Source organism: Mastomys coucha, unplaced genomic scaffold (genome assembly GCF_008632895.1).
Source record: "Mastomys coucha isolate ucsf_1 unplaced genomic scaffold, UCSF_Mcou_1 pScaffold21, whole genome shotgun sequence".
Classification (NCBI taxonomy): domain Eukaryota; kingdom Metazoa; phylum Chordata; class Mammalia; order Rodentia; family Muridae; genus Mastomys; species Mastomys coucha.
In genome coordinates this window covers 18,843,627-18,862,693 of record NW_022196904.1, presented here as the reverse complement: position 1 = coordinate 18,862,693, position 19,067 = coordinate 18,843,627, and the positions used below count along the sequence as shown (strand labels likewise).

The following is a 19,067-nucleotide window of genomic DNA, read 5'->3' as shown; positions in this document are numbered from 1 at the left end:
TGTGCTGTATGCGGGGGCAGTGGTGGGAGAGGGGTCTTGGGCCGAGTCTCTCTCCTCTTTAGACAGAGCCCCGGAGAAGATATGAAATTTAAAAAAAAAATCAATTTTCATTCCACTTGTGCAGATTGTGTTAAGGGGAGGTGGGGATGGGGGGGCCTGGGTGAGGGATGAAGGGGCTGGGGGCGGTGTGAGGCCTGAGGCGGCTCCCGAGGCGGCCAGCGCAGCTTAGAGAAATCAAAACAACTGGTTAAACCCCAGCCCAAGGGGCTGGGGTGATGGGGTTAGGAGACAGAGGCAGAGAGGCCCAGAGGCCAAGGGGTACAGGGGAGGCATCCAAAGAGAGATTCTCAGAAGCATCTAGAGACTGAGGCACACAGAGATGAGCAATAAAAGACCTTTGGTGACAGACAGACAAACAATGAAGGGGACTGAAGAGACTATGAGGCAAGCACACATTTTGAACACACATACACACATAGAAAGAGAAAGAGAGAGAGAGAGAGAGAGGTAGAGAGAGACAGAGAGAGAGACACTAAAGAGATGCACAGATGGTGGATGGACAAATCCATGGTGGTAGGGGACATTGAGGTTTCTAGGGTGCCATTACCTCTAAGTGGGCACCCCTATCCAGGCAAACTTAGCCCTTATGTCTAAGTGAGAGTGTCTCCTCTCTCTGGGGGTGGGGGGCTGCTGTGGGGTTGGTTTCCCCACTGTGCTGATCATATTGGGGACTCTGACTGTGGCTCTGTGTCTTTGATGGGTGTGGCCTCATGTGTGTGCCGTCTGGCTGTGGCAGCCTGTGTTTGGGGTGTTTTGTGTATCTGCCTATGATCCAGTGTGTGTGTCTGGTGGAAGGCCTCTGGTGCCTGTCTGTGTGACTGTGTGCCTGCTGCTGACTTGGCTGTGCTGCTGCGTATCTGGGTGTGTGTGTCTCTGTTTCTGTACGACCTTGTCTCTTTGTGAGATCCTGTGCCTCTGTGATTGAAGGTCTGTGTTTGTGTATTTGTGAGCACTGGCGTGTGACCTGGTGCCTGTGTTACTATGCATCAGTCTAGGCAGATTGTGTGTCTGGTACTGTTGTACATGACAATGTGGCTGTGTGTGACTTTATTGATGTGTGGGCTGTGCTGTGTGGGTTGTGTGTGGGCTTTGGGGATGTGCGTGGTTCTGTCTCTGTGTGTGTGTTGAGTGTGTGTGATGATGTGTAGGGAATTCGGTGGTGTAAGTGACTTTGTTGGCCTGTGTGCTTGCAGGAGGTGTGGGTCTGTGTAATTGTGCTTGGCAAGGAGCAGAGGGAGGCAGCCTCTGCCGGCCCAGCCCCTCTCCAAACAGCTGCCTCACTCACGCACACATTCGGTGCCATGGCTTCGGGCGCTAGAGATGGGGGCGAGGGGGGGCTGAAGGAAGCAAAATAAAATTAAAAATTAAAGCTTGCCCGGAGTCCCCATCCGCATCGTGCCGGCCGGTGGGGAGGGGCTTGTGATGGGGCTGCTCCCCCTCCTCAGCCACTGGGGCTGAGGCTGTCTGTCCATCTGTCCAGTGGCTCTGCCAAAGCTGCTGCCTGGTCCTATAGCCCCAGGCCGAAGGCCCTACTTCCTCCATGGGTCGATCAGCAATCAATGGGGCCAGGGGGGTGCCAGGGGCACGGCGAGATCAAAGGAGTCCCAAGAGAGGGACACTGGGACTGAAAGAGAGACCTAGAGACAGAGATAGGGACTTTGCAAGAAAGAGAGACTCAGACAGGGAGGCAGAGATGTGGAGACCCAGAAATGGAGAAAGAAACCATGTGGAGACTAAAGGCCCAGGGACACAGAGACAGAGAGATGAGACCTGGAGATGCTAGCAACCAGACATGCGAGAAATGCTGGGCTAGGTGGAGATCGGTCCAGCTGGAGGGGCCAGAACGAGGTCTTCGGGGGTGGGGTGGGGGGCTGATACACACAGGACAGAGACCAGACACGGGAGAGATGGAAAAAAAGTGGCAGCAGAGACTGCGAGAAGGCAGAGATGTGTGTGAGAGACGACGGGGGGAGCGTGGGAGCAGGGCCCGGAGCGCCGATCCCACGGCTCCTCGTTATAACGTGTCCGGAGGAGGCGGCGGGGAGTTGAAAGCGTTGGGAAGAGAAATCAAAACCAACACGGAAATGAGAGGGGCCAATGGGGGTGGGGGTGGGGGAGGGAGGAGGGGGACCCAGAGAGTCAGAGACAGCAGGAGGGGGGAGCTAGATGGGGGTGAGTGTGGAGAAAGAGGTGGTGAGGTGGTGGAGATGCACGGTAGAGAGACGGATGGGCGGGGCTGAGAGGAAGGGGCCCCGGAGGAGGAGGGAGAGGTAGGCAGATGAGGGAGAGAGATGGAGAGACAGAGATAGGGGAAAACCGAGAGACGCGGGGAGGTGGATCAGTGAGGGATGGAGAAGGAAATAGGGGTAGGGACTTGGAGACAGCTGTGGGAAGCGGGTGGGCAGAGACAGAGAAATGGGAGATGGGACTGAAGCATGGGAGGAGAGTTGAGGAGAGATGGGGGGACCTGTCTAGGTGGAGGAGAGGAGGGAAGAGGAGAGGTGGCGAGAAGAGAGGCGCTGAGTGCGAGTGCGGGGAGAGATCGAAATGAAGAGGGAAGAGAGAAAAGGAAGGGCTCCCAGAGAGATGGAGTGTAGGAGGGGTGGCCCTTGGCAGGGGCGACTTCAGGGGGCCAAGGAAGTGTTGGGAGAGCTGTGGTGAGCTAGATACAGAGAGAGGACAGAAGTATCCAGGAGTGAGGCGGGTTTATGGCTGTATGGTATGGGAGAGGTGTGTGGAGTGTCTGTATCAAATCTAATGGGTGGGGTATCTGAGGGGAAGGGTGGATGCCGTGTTCGGGAATCTCTGAGTGCAGGCAGGATGGCAAAAGATGTCTTGTCTAAGGGTAGCTGCAGTGAGTGTGAGCTTGAGCGGGAAGGCTATAGATGAGGGAGTCTGAGGGGCTGGGCTCACAAAGGGCAAAGGTGCCCAGAAAGGGGTGAGGAGGTTTCTACAAAGCGGGTTCTCTGAGGGAGTGGGGATTTGAGGGAGCCTTGCAGGGAGGAGGCAGATCCACGAGGAAAGATTGTCCTAAGGGGGAGGTGGATGTCACGGGAAGCAGGAAGCAGTCGGTGTCATCAGAGGACAGAGACTAGTCAAGGAAGGGGTATCTAAGTGAAGATGCCAACCTGAGTGGAAGGGTATCTGAGGGGCAATGCCAATCTGAGTGGACAGGTGTTGGAGGGGGGAGACTGTCTGTGGGGAGGGAGTGTCTGAGAGGGGAGGCCGGGCTGATCTTAGAAGGAATGGAGAATCTTTGAGCAGCAGGTTTGAGGCAGGGGTCCATGGGTTCCTGTGGGCAGCAGGCTTGGGTGGCTCTACCTTGAGAGGAAGGGGAAGGATTGTGTGTACGTGGGGAAGGGGGTGCAGCTCCCAGAAGGGGGGCCTGAGAGGTGGGCAGGCCAGTCTAAGGGGGAAAGATAGAGAACCTTTGGTAAGCAGCAGGTTTGAGAGTGTAGTGGGGTGGGAGAACGGTGGTCTGTGAGCTCGGAGGGCAGACTGGGGGCTGGGGGTGTCTACTTGGGGAGGAAAGGCAAGAACTGGGCCTGCTCCTCCCAGCCTAGCTAGAAGATACCCAGCTCTGCCAGCTTTGAGCTGGCCACTGCTGCAGTGTGAGCCACAGAGGGAGCTGCCGGGGGTCAGCCAGGTGGGGGCGAATTTGTGTTTTCGAGCGTGATAAATCTGAAGTAGCTGGAGAGAGCCACACGCAGAGGGAGACAGGAAGACCCAAAGACCCAGGGACCAATTCCTTACTCCCCCAGAGGTCAAGCGGGAGGCAGGATAGCCAGAAGCCTTGGGGGGGGGCATCGGGGTGGGTGGAGGAACATTGAGGGTCTACGAGTGGTGGGTTGCTGGACTTCAGTGAAGAGGACCCATAGAGGAGGGTGCAGGGCAGGAGGGAAGAACAGTGGCTTCAATTAGGGACACCGGGGCTGCGGGAAGGGTTGAGGACTGAAGGCAACCAGGTAGGCTAGGATCAGGTTGAGGTCCTGGGAGGGGAGGAGCCCCACAGCACCCCACTGGCTGACCCGGTTCTCTCCCGCTGTCCTGTCTCTGTCCTGGCTTCTGCAGGGCTCGCTCTACCATGGACTGTAGCTGTGTCTCCGATCTTCTCTTCGCCCCGCCTGCCCTGCCGGCTCTCTGGACCCCTGGTAACTGTCCTGTCCATGCTCACAGTCCTTCCCCAGGGGCTGCACCCCGTTCCTTATCTTTCCTCTTCCTGTCTCTCTCTCACGCACCTGTGAACCTGTCTGTCTTGGTCCCCTGGCTACAAACCTTTTCGTGAGAAACTTGCCCAGAAACTTCTTCACGGTCCGCTGTCCCTGCCACCTGCTTGCTGGGACACAAAGGTCGAGGGTCTTTTGGGAGATGAACGAGGTGTCAGGAGGGATGAGGACTGAAGGGGCTGAGATGTAGGATTTCTCCACCATGTCCATTTGGCTGCACCTACGTCGGTAGGGCAGAGCCCAGAGCTCTAGGCTAGGCACAAGGAAGAGGGCACAGCCTAAAGAGAGGAAAGGAGAGGCATGTGGTCTTTAAACCAGGGGGAGAGATCATCTTGGGCATGAATGGGCAACTAGTAAGAGGGAGTCTTTGAGGCCTTCTGTCTGTCCGCTCTGAGTTTCATTGTGGAGTGCATGCATGCATGACACTTCAGTGTTCCTGAAGGGGTCACAGAGGGCAAGTGTCTGCAGGGGGCCATCTTTGTGTGAATGTGTGCCTGCTCATACACAGGTTAAACCACAGAGGCCACAGGAATGATTCAGGGACTCTGCATCTCAGGGTCATGCATGTATACTTTTGGCATCTGGCAGCTTGTATGCTATGCTCCTGCTTTGGCAGGGTAGAGAGGATTTGCCTGTCTCGGGTAGTCTGTGACACTCTCAGTGGGTGTCTGAGGTCTATTTTGCCGGGTGTGGGTAGATGGCCCTGGGCCTGTATATCAGGATCTGGGCTTGATTTCCAGGCTGGGTCTCTGTGTTCCTCCCACTGCTGTTCTGTGGTTATCTATGTCTCCTGTTGTAAAAGTCCTCCCTCCAGTGATCTCTTGGTTGTGCAAAGATGTTTGTGACACGGGTGACTTTCCTAGGGAAGTGTTCTATGGGTATATATAGGCCAGGGTCCGTCTAGATGGACTCTTCATAGCATCTGAGGTGAGATGGCTCAGAGATTAAAACTCCCCTTCCACAGGGAGTGGCGACAACTGCCCTCCTTTGGCAGTTGGGGCATCACCTGCATATGTATGTACCTGCCCTCTGGGGCAGCCTGCACTGGTGAGATTCTGCTCCACCCTGCCTCCTGCTTCTGGAACCTCAGTCCAGAGAGAACAGGAACTACCCCCTAGCTACACAGCAACTGGATACAGGAACCCAGGTCTCCCAGCTCAGCATAGTCCCTCCGACATCCCAGCCTTCGGTGGCTTCCCTAGCCTTCCCTGTCTATGTACTGCTCTCAGCTCGCTAGAGACCGGATTTAAGGATGTATTCATGTCTGGGTCATAGCAATCTCTGGGCAGGTAGGAGGAGAAAGAGGATGACGCAGGAGCTGGTGTGGACACTGGGATCCAGAACCTTCTGGATTGGAAAACCAGGGGTAGGTAGAATCTCTGCTCCTGGCCACTAAGTTCGTACAGATGGTGGGACCAGGAGGCTCCTCCCAGGGTGAAGTAATGCCAATTGGACCATGCAATTGCAGACATACACACGCCTGAGTGTAGACCTGGGAGGTTGTTTGGTTGTCACTGTTACCATGCATGTGCCCGCCTGCCTATCTGGGGACTTCAGTGTCATGGCCTCATTTTCTCTATCACACCAGGTGTTAGCTGGGCCTTTGGGCTCATGTGTCTGTAATTGTGCATCTTGCAATGGATGTACAATGTTGGGCTGTTGAGTCCATATAGCATAGGCAGCCTGCATCTATTTGCTTTAGCGGCCCTAAGCAGGAGTGTGTGGCACTTGGGTGTGGTTGTGTCCCATGGACTAACATGGCAAGAGGATGTCTGCGTGATGTGCTGTCTGCCATGGGCACCGACGGGGCTGTGCCTGCATCAGACACAGCCTTCTACTGGACAGTCTGAAGATGGGAGCACATGGGAAGGGACAGACTAGAGGTAGATATACAGATGCATACAGGCTGAGCGTGTGTGCCAGTGGGGGCCTTAGGCAGGGGGCAGATCACAAGTCACAGGAGATATCTCAGGCTTCCCGACAGGGTGATCACTGCTCATAGTGGGCCCTCTTCAGCCACGTCTCAAAACAGCCGTGGATGCAGGAAATGGGTCCCTCTCAATTCTACCCTCTCCTCCCTTGCTGAACTGGGGTTGGGGGGGTTTGCAGGGGGACTGCACCAAGGCATGTTGGAAACACAAAACTAGGGGCTCTTTCCTGCTGTTTAGGTAACTTAGGGAGCAGACTCAAGCACAGTGGGTCTGAAGAGTGACTCAGGAGCCTGTTAGATGCTCCGCAAGAGACTGGCCATCTCAAGCTGCAGAACCCATAATACCCAGAGCCCCCAACAGTTTCCTAACCTTAAGGCCTCCCTATCTCCTGTCCCTAGGGTTTGCCTTCCCAGATTGGGCCTATAAGCCCGAGTCATCCCCTGGCTCCAGGCAGATCCAGCTGTGGCACTTTATCCTGGAGCTGTTGCAGAAAGAGGAGTACCAGGGCGTCATCGCCTGGCAGGGGGACTACGGGGAATTCGTCATCAAGGACCCGGATGAGGTGGCCCGCCTCTGGGGCATTCGCAAATGCAAGCCCCACATGAATTATGACAAGCTGAGCCGGGCCCTGCGGTGAGGAGGGGCTGTGGGCCAGACCCCCATCCTGCTTTCTTCTCTCTTTGCTGTCCCTTCTGGTCCCTCCCCCAAAAGGTGGGGGCATTCCCTCTGTATCCTAGGACTGAATTCCAGTGGATCCCAGTACTTGTGAGTGGAAACTGGGTGGGGGTGGCGACAAGAGGAACCTGAGCCCAGCTACTGCCTCACCCCTCCCTTGCCCCTCCCCAGTACCCCATCCTCTCTCCCACAGTTACTACTACAACAAGCGCATTCTCCACAAGACCAAAGGGAAGAGGTTCACCTACAAGTTCAACTTCAGCAAAGTTGTGCTTGTTAATTACCCACTGCTGGATGTGGCTGCCGCCGCCACTGGCTCCCCGCTCTTGCTGACTCCTGGGCCCTTTGCTGGGGCACCTGGGCCAGATGCTCCACCCCTGACCCCTGAGGTGAGTCTGGGTACTGCATCTTAGTGCTGGAAGAGGGCTGTTTAGTGTCCCCGACGTCAGAGGGGGCTAAGCAGTACCGCCTCCCTACCTCCCTCTCCAGACCCTGCAGAACCTGTTCTCTACCCCACGCCTAGGAGAGCCAGGGGGTCGGACACCCCTATTCACCCCAGAGTCGGATAAACTACGTCTGGACAGTCCCTTCCCATTCTTGGGTTCTGGTAAGGGCCTGGAGGCTGGGGGAGGGGATCTGCACACATGGAGTGTGGACTCTGGGAGACAAGATAGTAGATGTGTCTATAGAGTATGTGTGGATACGTGTGTTTAAAAGCCAGGGAGGGAAAGCAGCCAAGATGTAGCTCAGTCAAGAGTGCTCGAAGGAAGCGGGTTATGGTCAACACTGCAGCAGCTGGGTGTGGTGCACACCCCCAAGATCCCAGCACAAGGGACACAGAAGCTAGAGGGCCAAGCTCAGTCTTGATCCTCACTACAGATCAAGTTCAGCATCCAGCCGTGAGCTACATGAGACCCAGCACTCAGGAGACCGAGGCAGGAGATTACAAGTTGGAAGCCAACTTGGGTTACATAATGGGAACATTTCTAAAACCAATCAAGGCAGAGAATGCTCTGCTGCAGAGCATCTTAACAAGAGGGAGTTGGCTACTTGGCAGGAAGGGCTTTGGGGGCAGGCAGGTTAAAGGAATAGGGAGAGAAGTGGGGGAGGTGAGGTGGAGGGTGGGAGACCCTTAGTGGAATTACACTAAGGGGAGGGTAGGAAGACCACCCAGGAGGTACACCCGCCATGCAAGTAGGCCCTCAAATGGCTAGTGGGCCAGTCTGACCTGTTCCCTATGCCCTTCCAGGTGCCACAGGCTACTCCAAGCCACCCAGCCTGCTGGGTCCTTACGGCCGCGCCTTCCCTGAGTACCCCTGGAACTTTAACCCATACCTCGCAGGCCCCTTCCCAAAGCTGCCCCCCTCTCTCTACCCACCTCATTTCTACCCCAACCCTTTGGGTTCCCTGGGCCACCTGCCCGCTGCAGGAGCAGGGGGAGGGCCCATGGCTGCACCCCTGCTTGCTGCAACAGGGGAGGGCCTGGGCCCGGAGCGCCCCTCGGGGCTGGCAGTGGCCCCTCGCCTGGCACTGCCGGGGGCTGGAGGTCCAGAGGCCACACTGGCTGGGAAGGAGGACAGTGACTCTGAGCTGGAGATCACCGATGTCAGCGGCTGCAGCTCTGACAGTGAGGGCGATGAGGGTCTACCAGTGTCCCCCAAGACCAAGTCAGGCAAAGGGGGGAATGGCAGCTGAGCAGGTATAGGGTGGATTCTGCTGGTGACCAGGGCAGTCACCCATGAAGCTTCTACTTGGTCTGCCCATACACTAGCCCAAGGCCCAGGCCCAGCCCCTGGCACCCTCCTGGCCATCTCCAACCCCCGAGTGGAAGCCACACCTTCTCCACAGAGTGGAGAGGAACAGGGTGGCCTCTAGTCTCTTCCCAGGTTCCAATTTGAGGGGAATAACTGCCTGGCCCCACTCTCAAAGTGCAATACGGCGCCCAGCCTCCCCTGACCTCCTATGTGCTGTGACCTGCGTGTTCGTGTGGCAGTGTCCCCAATCCAGTGCCAGCCCCCTCTTGAAATCCTCCCACACAGGTCCCCCTGGGGATAGGGAGCTCAGAGCAATAACCCCGCCCCAGCCCCACCCAGGAGGGGCCCTCTCCCCACCAGCTCCCTTTGAGATCCCACCTCCAGAGTTTACTACAAAAATAAAAGAACTGAGTGTGCAATGTGGGTGCCTCACTCTGGTTGGCCATGGGGCACAACTCACACACAGTGTGCACGTGTGTGGAGTCCTTATTGCAAGTGAAGGATAAAGGTACAGGTGTCTGTCATCAAGCCTGACGACCTGCGTCTGGGCTCTGGGACCCAGATGGTAGAAGGAGAACTGACTCCCACAAGTTGTCCTCTGAAATGGCACACAGTGCCTGTGCTCCACCCATGATATACTAAATAAAAATGCAAGACAAGTGAATGGATGGATGGATGGATGGATGAATGGAGAGCTTGAAAGGAAGAAAGAATCATGGAGGTGACATGGGTCAGAACCAGGAAATCATTACTAGTCAGTCAAGGGCAGGCCCAGACATGGGGCCCACTGCCCGACGCCCTCACACACAGATCTCTCCTTAGATAATATATATTAAAAATAAACCTCCAATTCAGGATATAAAAACAGAGCAAAGGCACTTGGGGTAGGGGGTGGAGGGGTGAGCCCCCAATAGGCAATACTGAGATGGCCTGAAAAATGGGGATTATGGAGGTGCTCTGGGAGTGAAGCCCTGAGTCCCCCAAGCAGAAGGCAGGAGGGAGAAAGGCAGAGGCCAGGGTGGGAGGCAGTGACCGGAGCAGGTCCACTTTCAAGTTCAGCCAATCTCCCTCTGCTCAAGGCCTCTGGGGTGTGAGATGCTGTGGCAGATGTGGGGTGGGGGGCCCCTCGCATCCTCTCCCCCACTATTCTCTTCATGAAAGGCCTGAGGGTAACAAACACAGAGAGAGGGAGGGAAAGGAGTTGAGAGGAGAGGGTTGACGGCAGACAGACAACTGTGGGACAAGGGTTCCCATCCCGCCCCTCAGAACAGCACCCTGACCCCAGTTCCCCACTCACCTGTCTGAGCAGAGCGTTCAGGTGCAGCCAGGTTGGGGGACAGAGTCCCTCCAAGCTGAGACAGGAGGGGTCTTAGGCGACAAAATTCCTCTTCTAACTCCTGGAGGGGATCATAGATGAAGGATGTCTTTCCTTCCACAGCCTGTCCAAGTCCCCAGCCCCTAAGCATACCTCCAGTTGTCTGATGGCCACTTCTAGGCTAAGCAGGTTTTCCTCAATCTCCTGGGTGTGTGCTGGGCTGGGGGCACCACCACCAGGCACCCCATCACCATTGCTGGGAGGCCCCGCTCCACTGTCTTCCTCAGTGCTTAACAGGATCTGTTTCAGGGACAGTACTGGCCAAGGCAAGAGGAACAGGGTCACGAGGGGCAGGGGGCCAAGGGCCAGCGGACAGCTGAGGGCTGAGGTGGTTATCAGTTAAAAGGGTTAGGATGGGGCAGGAGGCCTGAGGCTGGAGAAGCTGAACTTAGTATCCGTGGTAGGAGAGCAGCAAAAGCTAGTTTTGGGGTGGGTTTCTTGATTCCTGGACATACAGAAATCTGAAAGATGGACTGAGCCTTTTTCTAGTTCAAATAGAGGTACCATTTGACTAGACACTGGACCCAGAGGGTGCAGCGCTGGCCTACCTTTTTGAAGGGCTGTGGCAGCAAGTTGGCCCTCTGGGCCTGGTCTGCAGAAGGGCAGGAGGTCATTGAGGATCCGCTCTGTCCGGGCTGGGTAGGCAGACAGAGAGGGATGCTCAGATCCTGTCTGGTTTCAGGTGAACTCCCCTAGCCAATGAGTGACCTTGAGACTTACCATCAGCTGGAGCAATCTCTGTGCCTCCAGTGCCATTCTCAGAGCTGCTTAGCAGGGGCTCTCGGGTGCTGGAGAGGGAAGTGACAGGTGACCTCATATCCCTGGCCCAGAGGCGGGCAGGTTGGGGTACAGACAGCCAGAGGCAGGCTGTGCTGGACTCAGCACGTGCATCTGTACATGTCCTGGGGCTTAAGCTCTGTAGATGTACGGGGAAGCATCTCCATGCACCTTTCTCCAGCTCTCTCCTTGACCCCTTACCTGCTTGGGCTGGGCCGGGGTTTGTGGCGGGAGGCAGGGGCAGGGACCTTCAGGGATCCGGCAGTCTCAGTGATGAGGGCACACCAGCTGGGGAAACAGGATAAGACCAGAGGTGGTCAGCACACCTAAACCCTACCCTGTGTGGGACACACACCTTGACAGCATCCTTGGGGACTCTTACTTCTTGCGTTCTGACGATGTCTGTGCCACCAGCTCATATATCTGGGCTTCATGGTCCCAGGTAAAAATGACGTAGAAAGCTTTGTGATCTGCATAGGGAGGGGAGAGATGTGGCCTGGAGCTAGGGTTCCCAGTGTGTCCCCCTCTTGGGTGCTGTCTGCTATTCTCCCCCTTATATGAATGGTTCACACTCACTACCCTGCTCATACTGAGGTCTTCCTCCACAGCCCTGATCCCATCAGGCCCCAGAGTCTAGGCTGTCTTCACCTGAAGAGCCCCTCCACCAACAGTGGCCCTAGTACAACCTCTCAGCAATGCTTGCAAAACTCTCTGCCCTGGGCTTCTGCCTTATGCTCCAAGTACCTACAATTCCTAAACAGAGGGGGCAGGGGGCAGGGAGCAGCATTGAGGAAAAAAACCCAGAAAACCGTTGGGGCAGATCACGCTTTTCTGCAAATGTAGGCAGTTCCCTCTTTTTATTTATTTTTAGTTTCATATTTTGTTGTTGTTTTTCCAGACAGGGTTTCTCTGTGTAGCCCTGGCTGTCCTGGAACTCACTCTGTAGACCAGGCTGGCCTCAAACTCAGAGATCTGCCTGCCTCTGCCTCCTAAGTGCTGGGATTAAAGGCATGGGCCACTAAGCATGGCTATTTTTAGTTTCTTGAGGCAGGGTGGTCCTTTGTAGCCTAAGCTGATCTCACACTCATAACCCTCCCTCTTCCCCCAGCCTCTTGAGTGCTGCAATGACAGTCTATGCCTCATCTCTGCTATCCTTCCTTAGTCCCGCCCATTTCTGCCCCACATGGACCCTTCTCAGTCTCTGTCCCTTCCCAGAGTGGGCTTTGCGCTTCTTAGAGAGTTCCACTCCCCATGCCACTGGGCAACTGCACTCAGATGACCTGCCCCAGCTCACCAGTGGCCACCTCTCGGGTCATGGCAGAGGTGAGCCGGAGCACAGGCCGAAGCATGGTCTTGCCGTCAGGCGTGGGTGTCAGTGTCCGGCTGTGCGACTTGAGCAGCAGCCTCTCATCCTGGCGCTGGAGCAGCAGCAGCAGGTCGTCCAGCAAGAGCACGTGCACCTCTATGTGAGAGGCAGCAAGGTCACGCCTGGCCTCCACCCCTGGCCCTGCCACCTTTGGGTGCACTCACCTACAGCTTTGTCTTTGGTTACTCGCCATGTGAGGGGGCCTTCATGGACCAACTTCTTCTTAGTGATGTCAAGGTTCTGAGGCAGGAAGGAGCCATGGTCAGCAAAGGTGATGAAGGGAGGGGAGGGCAGCAAGCTGAACAGCCAAGGACCAGGGAGTGAGGTCAAGGGCCACCACGGACACCCTCTGGGAAGGAGGTGAGGATGGAGACTCCCAGGATACATTCTCTGCTGTACTGTACATCAGAACCCCCTGGGCAGCAGGGTCAAGGTGAGGTGAGGGAAGACTACAGGGTTCACCTTGAACTCGCTCAGCATAGGGTCACTGCTCTGCCGTATGTGAGTCAAGTCCAGGCGACGCTGGTAATCCTTGAGCCGCTAGGACAGAGACAGAGAAGGGTTACAGGGAGCTAAACCAGGCACGGGGCTGACCCTCAGCTACTCCAAGGAGGATGGGTAAGCAGTGAAATAAGGCCAACTCCCGGGGGACAAGCTGAGATCCAAGTGTGACCTCCAGTAGACCTCCTGAGAGGAAGACACCAAAGGCCAACTGACTCCTGGACACAGGTGCATGCACTTTCCCCACCATGCCCTGTCCCAGGTGGAGCCATGCCCCGGCTCACCAGCAGGTCCTCCATGTCACGGACGGCTTGATTGACATGGTGCAGAATCTCACGGCAGCACTCAGCGGCAAGCTCCACTTTCCCCCGTTCCGCAGGCTCTTCTGCAGGCAAAGGGATTGGTGTGAATCCTCACAAGAACCGTGGCATGTCCCCACTCAGCGGCCATGTTCAGAGGAAGGCTGGGAGGGTACCTGTGTTCTGCCCAATACTCTGTAGCAGCAGTGGGTACTTGGTCAGTCGCTGCATCTCAGTGGGGATCATGTCCTTTAATTGTAGGCGCCGGCATCGTGGGCGGCTCTCAGCTTCCTGAGGAGCAAGCAGGTAGCACAGGGGTAGCCAAGAGCCATGCCCACAGCCCTTCTCTCCTAAGACCCACAGTTCAGTTCCAGCCCTCATTCCTCACACCCAGGACACCACACTGTGTCCTCATCACATGGGGGTTGATGTCGAACCTCACCTGCACGAAGGCACAGAATCGAGGCTCCTTGCGCTGCTTGGCTTTGAGCTGCTCTAGAGCGAATGACTGGCGGCTGCAGAAGCGGGAGGAGATCTTCTGGAACCATGAACCCTCAGCACCATCGAACTGCAGGAAGATTCAGGCAAGGGAAGGTCTCAGGTGGGGTTGTTAAAATATTCTCATACAGAAATGGAAGCCTAAAGTAGGCCAGGTCGGGGACCAGATCTCTGGGGTAGGTAGGGACAGGATGGAGTGCCAGTGTCTAGGGCCATGTCAGGGCACCTCACCCGGGCCAGTAGCACATCACCGATCTCCTCAATGAGGTAGCCACTCTCTTGTCTCCGCTTCATCAAGCGATCGAGGAACAGGGCTGTGGGGGGCACAGGAAAGGAGGTGGTTGATTGGAGCCTAAGAGACTGAAACGCCTGGTTTGGGTTGCTGCTGGCTCAGGCTGCAGTTATGTTTGATCCTTGGGGCTGGTGGGCTGTCACACACCAGTTTGTGTGCTTGTTTAGTGTGTCTGTTCTGGGGTGTATGCTGTGGGGGACAGGAATGTGTGGTCCCCAGGAGTAAGCCAGGCTGCCTGTGGCTGGCACTCACAGTGCACCTCGATGAGCTCATCCAGGCTGGGGAAGATGTTCTGCAGCTCCTCCAGAGGGAAGAAGCCTCCATCTGCCATGGGCTGGTAGAAGAGGTCATGCAGTACCCGTAGCATGCGCACGTGAGCTGCCTCCGTCACCAGCAGCTCTGTGGACCCCAAATAGGAAGCATCATGAGGGAGAGTACATGCTCCAGAGCAGTGGTTCTCAGCCTTCGTAACACCGTAACCCATTAATATAGTTAGTTCCCCGTGTTGTGGTGACCCCAACCATAAAACGATTTCATTGTTGCTTCATAACTGTAATTTTGCTACTGTTATGACCCCCAAAAGGGTCGAGACCCACAGGTTGAGAACTGCTGCTCTAGGGAAAGGTTCAAAGGCATGCTGGGAGAACGCAGAGGCTGAAGAAGGATCCCTAGAGACTGGTGAGGTCAGAACATACTCTGGGTGGATTCATTACTGCCTTATGTAGCACTGAGGAGTGCTACAGCACACACACACACACACACACACACACACACACACAGAGACATAGATGCACAGATATACAGACACACAGACACAGACACACACAGAGACATAGACACACATGTACAGACACACAGAGATATAGACACACAGACACAGACACACACAAAGACATAGACACACACACAGACACACACAGAGACACACACACACACAGACACACACAGAGAGATAGACATACACACAGACACACACAGAGATACACACACACACAGACACACACAGAGAGATAGACACACACACAGACACACACAGAGATACACACACACACAGACACACACAGAGAGATAGACATACACACAGACACACACAGAGATACACACACACACAGACACACACAGAGACATAGACACACACATACAGACACACAGAGATATAGACACACAGACACACACAGAGACATAGACACACACACACAGACGCAGACATACAGACACAGACACACACACACAAACACACAGAGATATAGACACACACAGAGACATAGACACACACACAGAGACAGATACACACAGAGATACAGAGACACAGACACATACACACAGACACACAGATACACACACACAGACACACACAGAGACATAGACACACACAGACAGACACACAGAGACATAGATACACACAGAGATACACAGAGACATGGACACCCACACACAGACACACAGAGACATAGACACACACACAGACGCAGACATACAGATACAGACACACACACACACACACACACACACACAGACACACAGAGACATAGACACACACATACACAGACACACAGAGACATAGACACACACACACAGACACAGACGCAGACATACAGATACAGACACACACACACACACACACACACACACACAGACAGACACACATACACAGACAGACACAGATACAGACACACACACAGACATAGACACACCCTTCCCCTTATGCTGTTTCAGGTAGGCAGACAGAATAACCAGTGATACTAGTCTACTGAGGTCACAAGACTTTGTAGGATAAAACTCAGAAAACTGTCTAGCTATTTTCTTAGCTGGTATCTATCTACCTATTGACAGGGTCTTACATGGCTCAGGCTGTCCTGGAACTCAAGTTCCTTCTAGCTCAGCCTCCTGGGTGTTGAGAATACAGATGTCTGGCATCACTCAATGGTTCTCTCTAATATAGGTTGGTAGTTTCAGGTCCAGGGAACAACCCTCGATCTTCCACAATCAACTACCCACTGGGTACCTCAGTGAGTCTTATGGGCGCACAAGTCTACTGTATTAAATACATTGTGTGATGATGATGGTGTGTGTACATGTGTGTGTACTTGAGCTCACCAATCAGGGTTTCATGAAGCTGGTCTGGCCTTGAATTGGCTTTGTAGCTGAGAATAACCTTGAACCCATTGACCATCTATCTCTGCCTCTCAGGTACTGAAATCATAGGCAGGCATGTCAACATTCCGAATGCTGTATTTTTCTGGAGAGAGAGACTGCTATAGAACCTAGTAGAGCAGTTACTAGCTACATGCTGCTGCTATTTCTTCCTTAACTATCACAAATGTAAATAAAACACAATAGGCAGTTCTCAGCAGTAGCCACACTTTAAAGCTCCACTGCTAAGTTTGGCCTAATGGTGCAGCCCTGTAGGCCCAGCGACTCAGGAGGCGGAGAGAAAGGTATTTTGAGTTCCAGGCCAACCTGGCCTACAGGGTAAGACTTTGTGTCACAAAACAAAAGCCAGAGCCAATCCTGGGTGGCACACAACTGCAATCCCAGCACTCAGGAGGTGGAGACAAAAGAATCAGGAATTCAAGGCCACCCTAAGCTACTTAAGAAGTTAGAGACCAGCTTGGCCTGTGAGATGGAGAGACAGCTCAACAGCCAAGAGCATTGGCTCTTCATGCAGAAGCCCAGACTTCCAGCCCTCACACAGTAGCTCACAACCAGCTGCAATACAGCCCCAAGGCAGGTGCGCGCACACACATACACACACACACATACTCTCTCTCTCTCTCTCTCTCTCTCTCTCTCTCTCTCTCTCTCTCTCTCTCTCTCTCTCAGTATAGATATCCATATGCAGACAAAATACTTATACATATAGAATAAAAAGAAATAGATTAAGTTAAAAACAAACAAGCAAACAAGTTGGAAATGGCTGGGTGTGGTGGGACATGCCTTCAATCTCAGCATGTAGGTGGTAGACATGCTTGTCTGTTCAAGGAAGGCCTGGTCTACAGAGTGAGTTCCAGGACAGCCAGGGCTAGTTTAAAGACCCTGTCTCAAAAACAAATAAACAAACAAACAAAAAAACCCCAGAAAGCAAAAACCACCAAAATCCAAATAGCTGACAATGAGAAACCCAAGAGAGGCAGAGCAAGAATAGTTTCAGATTGTTTCTAGCTCCTTTTTCCTTTTTTGGTTTGTTTTGGTTTTGGTGGTTAGAGACAGAATCTCTCACTCTCTCTCTCTCTCTCTCTCTGTCTCTCTTTTGGTTTTTCAAGACAGGGTTTCTCTGTGTAGCCCTGGCTGTCCTGGAACTCACTCTGTAGACCAGGCTGGCCTCTAACTCAGAAATCCACTTGCCTCTGTCTCCCAAGTGCTAAGATTAAAGGCATGCGCCACCACTGCCTGATGAGACAGAATCTCTTAATATAGTCCTGGAACTTGGTATGTAGTCCAGTTCAGCCTGGAACTCACAGATATTTACTTCCTTCTGACTCCAAAGGGCTGAGAATATAGCTAATTTCCTTCTTAAAAAAAAAAAAAGTTGGGGCTGGTGAGATGGTTCAGCGTGTAAGAGCACTGACTGCTCTTCTGAAAGTTCTGAGTTCAGATCCCAGCAATCAGATGGTGGCTCACAACCATCTGCAATGAGATCTGATGCCCTCTTCTGGTGTGTCTGAAGATAGCTACAGTGCACTTATTTATAATAATAAATAAATCTTTGAGCCGGAGCAAGCAGGGACTGAGCGAGCAGAGTCTACCGGAGTGAATGGAGCTGACAGGATCGAGTGGGGTTGACTGGAGCAACCAGAGGTCCTAAAGTCAATTCACAACAACCAGATGAAGGCTCACAACTATCTGTACAGCTACAGTATGTGCTCATATACATAAAATAAATAAATAAATATTTAAAAAAAATAGTGGGGCTGGAGAGATGGCTCAGTGGTTAAGAGCAATGGCTGCTCTTCCAGAGGTCCTGAGTTCAATTCTCAGCAACCACATGATGGCCTACAACCATCTGCAGTGGGATCTGATGCCTTTTTCTGGTGTGTCTGAAGACAGCTACAGTGTGCTCATAAAATAAATAATTCCTTAAAAAAAAAAAGCGCACACACGCGCACACGCACACACATGCACACGTGTGCATGTATACCATGGCACCCATGTGGAGGTCACAGCTTGTGGAGGTGGTTCTCTCCCAGCATGTGGGTGCTGGCAGCTATCAGGCTTTGCAGCAGGCCCCTTTTACCCAATAAGTCATCTCATGGGCCCTGGCCTTGAACTTCTGATCCTTTTTTGTCTGCCTGATCCCCAGGGCACACTGCTGGGATGACAGGCTTTGCTGTATCTGCCTCTGGACATCAATCAGCACTGCCTAAACTACCATACCTTCTCTGGAGGCACAGCCCTGCTAGTAGCACTTGACAGCATGGTCTCTGGAAGCATGGCCGACAGTGGCACTTGGCTTACTTATGAGTCTGCTCCATAGCCCATCTAGTTCTGTTGGAAAGCGGCTGCTCTCACATGCTCTTGGTCTCTGCCTCAGCCAGCACTGGCTAGCATCCCTGACTGATATCCTGAGTGCAGACTCCAGGGCAGCACTCACCGCTGATGACTTCTTGCCGCTTCACTTGGCTTTTGGGCAGGCTGAGCAGAGTGTCTGGGGGAACGAGTTCCCTCCACCCAGGAGGTTCTTCTGGTTCCAGTTCCAGGCCTGAGCGTCCTGGCTCCCCATCATCTCCAGGCTCAGGGCTGTGGACAGAGGCACTGTTAAGCCCCATCCTGGAGCACCCCAGGGGAGCCTCTGTTCTTTAGTTACAAGCCTTCCTTGGCCTTGACATTTGACGCCTCTGGGCGGCCATGGTACAGACCAATCCCCATGTCTCTAGATAGCAGTGTCCCACCTCCCAACTCAATGGCCTGTGCTATCCACAGTTGGCCCTAGCAACCTCAGACACTGGATGTCTATTTCTTTGCGAGTTGAGCATTAACCCACCACCTCCCAACTCTCTAGGCCTCCTCAGCTTACAAGGGGGAAGTGACGTACGTGGCTCGTCGGGTAGGGCCAAGCACGGCCGTAGCGGAGCCTGGGTCCATGTCCACGTCGCTCCGGGAACGGCCCCCACCCCGGCCCTTAGCCCCGAGGCTGCCCCGGGAAGGCCGGCGGCGGTCACTCACCCGCAGGCTCTCTGAGCGCCCCAGACGCCCTGACAGCCTGGACCCCGAGGCCAAGGACAGAGTCAGGCAGAGGCCGGCACAGAGACAAGGAGAGACCAGGACAGGGACAGGGACAGGACAGGGACAGGGACAGGACAGACCAGGACAGGG

The 19,067-nt window shown here is 54.2% G+C and overlaps 2 protein-coding genes across 17 annotated transcripts in view; one reads left to right on the top strand and one right to left on the bottom strand.

Annotated features, from left to right (window-relative positions):
* Erfl (ETS repressor factor like) overlaps nt 1-9,310 on the top strand; it is an 18,683-nt gene extending 9,373 nt beyond the window's left edge. For 2 of the 3 annotated variants that reach the window (XM_031385705.1, XM_031385707.1), the window contains exons 2-6: nt 4,132-4,211; nt 6,616-6,850; nt 7,086-7,281; nt 7,382-7,499; nt 8,142-9,310. In XM_031385705.1, the coding sequence (XP_031241565.1) occupies nt 4,145-4,211; nt 6,616-6,850; nt 7,086-7,281; nt 7,382-7,499; nt 8,142-8,587 (1,062 nt within the window). In that variant the 5' untranslated portion in view covers nt 4,132-4,144 and the 3' untranslated portion in view covers nt 8,588-9,310. Of the gene's footprint in view, nt 1-2,392; nt 2,427-4,131; nt 4,212-6,615; nt 6,851-7,085; nt 7,282-7,381; nt 7,500-8,141 lie in introns of those variants that run through there. The other variant, XM_031385706.1, reaches the window with a different exon arrangement.
* Nucleotides 9,311-9,375: 65 nt separating this feature from the next.
* The window catches only part of Arhgef1 (Rho guanine nucleotide exchange factor 1), a 24,332-nt gene continuing 14,640 nt past the window's right edge, over nt 9,376-19,067 (bottom strand). For 7 of the 14 annotated variants that reach the window (XM_031385701.1, XM_031385692.1, XM_031385696.1 and 4 more), the window contains 17 exons: nt 18,769-18,954; nt 18,346-18,491; nt 14,007-14,153; nt 13,694-13,776; nt 13,407-13,532; nt 13,141-13,255; nt 12,950-13,050; nt 12,627-12,704; nt 12,329-12,404; nt 12,093-12,260; nt 11,181-11,268; nt 11,000-11,086; nt 10,742-10,809; nt 10,570-10,656; nt 10,115-10,278; nt 9,944-10,043; nt 9,376-9,809 (listed from right to left, as the gene is read on the bottom strand). In XM_031385701.1, the coding sequence (XP_031241561.1) occupies nt 9,799-9,809; nt 9,944-10,043; nt 10,115-10,278; nt 10,570-10,656; nt 10,742-10,809; nt 11,000-11,086; nt 11,181-11,268; nt 12,093-12,260; nt 12,329-12,404; nt 12,627-12,704; nt 12,950-13,050; nt 13,141-13,255; nt 13,407-13,532; nt 13,694-13,776; nt 14,007-14,153; nt 18,346-18,491; nt 18,769-18,954 (1,831 nt within the window). In that variant the 3' untranslated portion in view covers nt 9,376-9,798. The remainder of the gene's footprint in view (nt 9,810-9,943; nt 10,044-10,114; nt 10,279-10,569; nt 10,657-10,741; nt 10,810-10,999; nt 11,087-11,180; nt 11,269-12,092; nt 12,261-12,328; nt 12,405-12,626; nt 12,705-12,949; nt 13,051-13,140; nt 13,256-13,406; nt 13,533-13,693; nt 13,777-14,006; nt 14,154-18,345; nt 18,492-18,768; nt 18,955-19,067) is intronic. The other 7 variants (XM_031385704.1, XM_031385703.1, XM_031385700.1 and 4 more) reach the window with 2 other exon arrangements.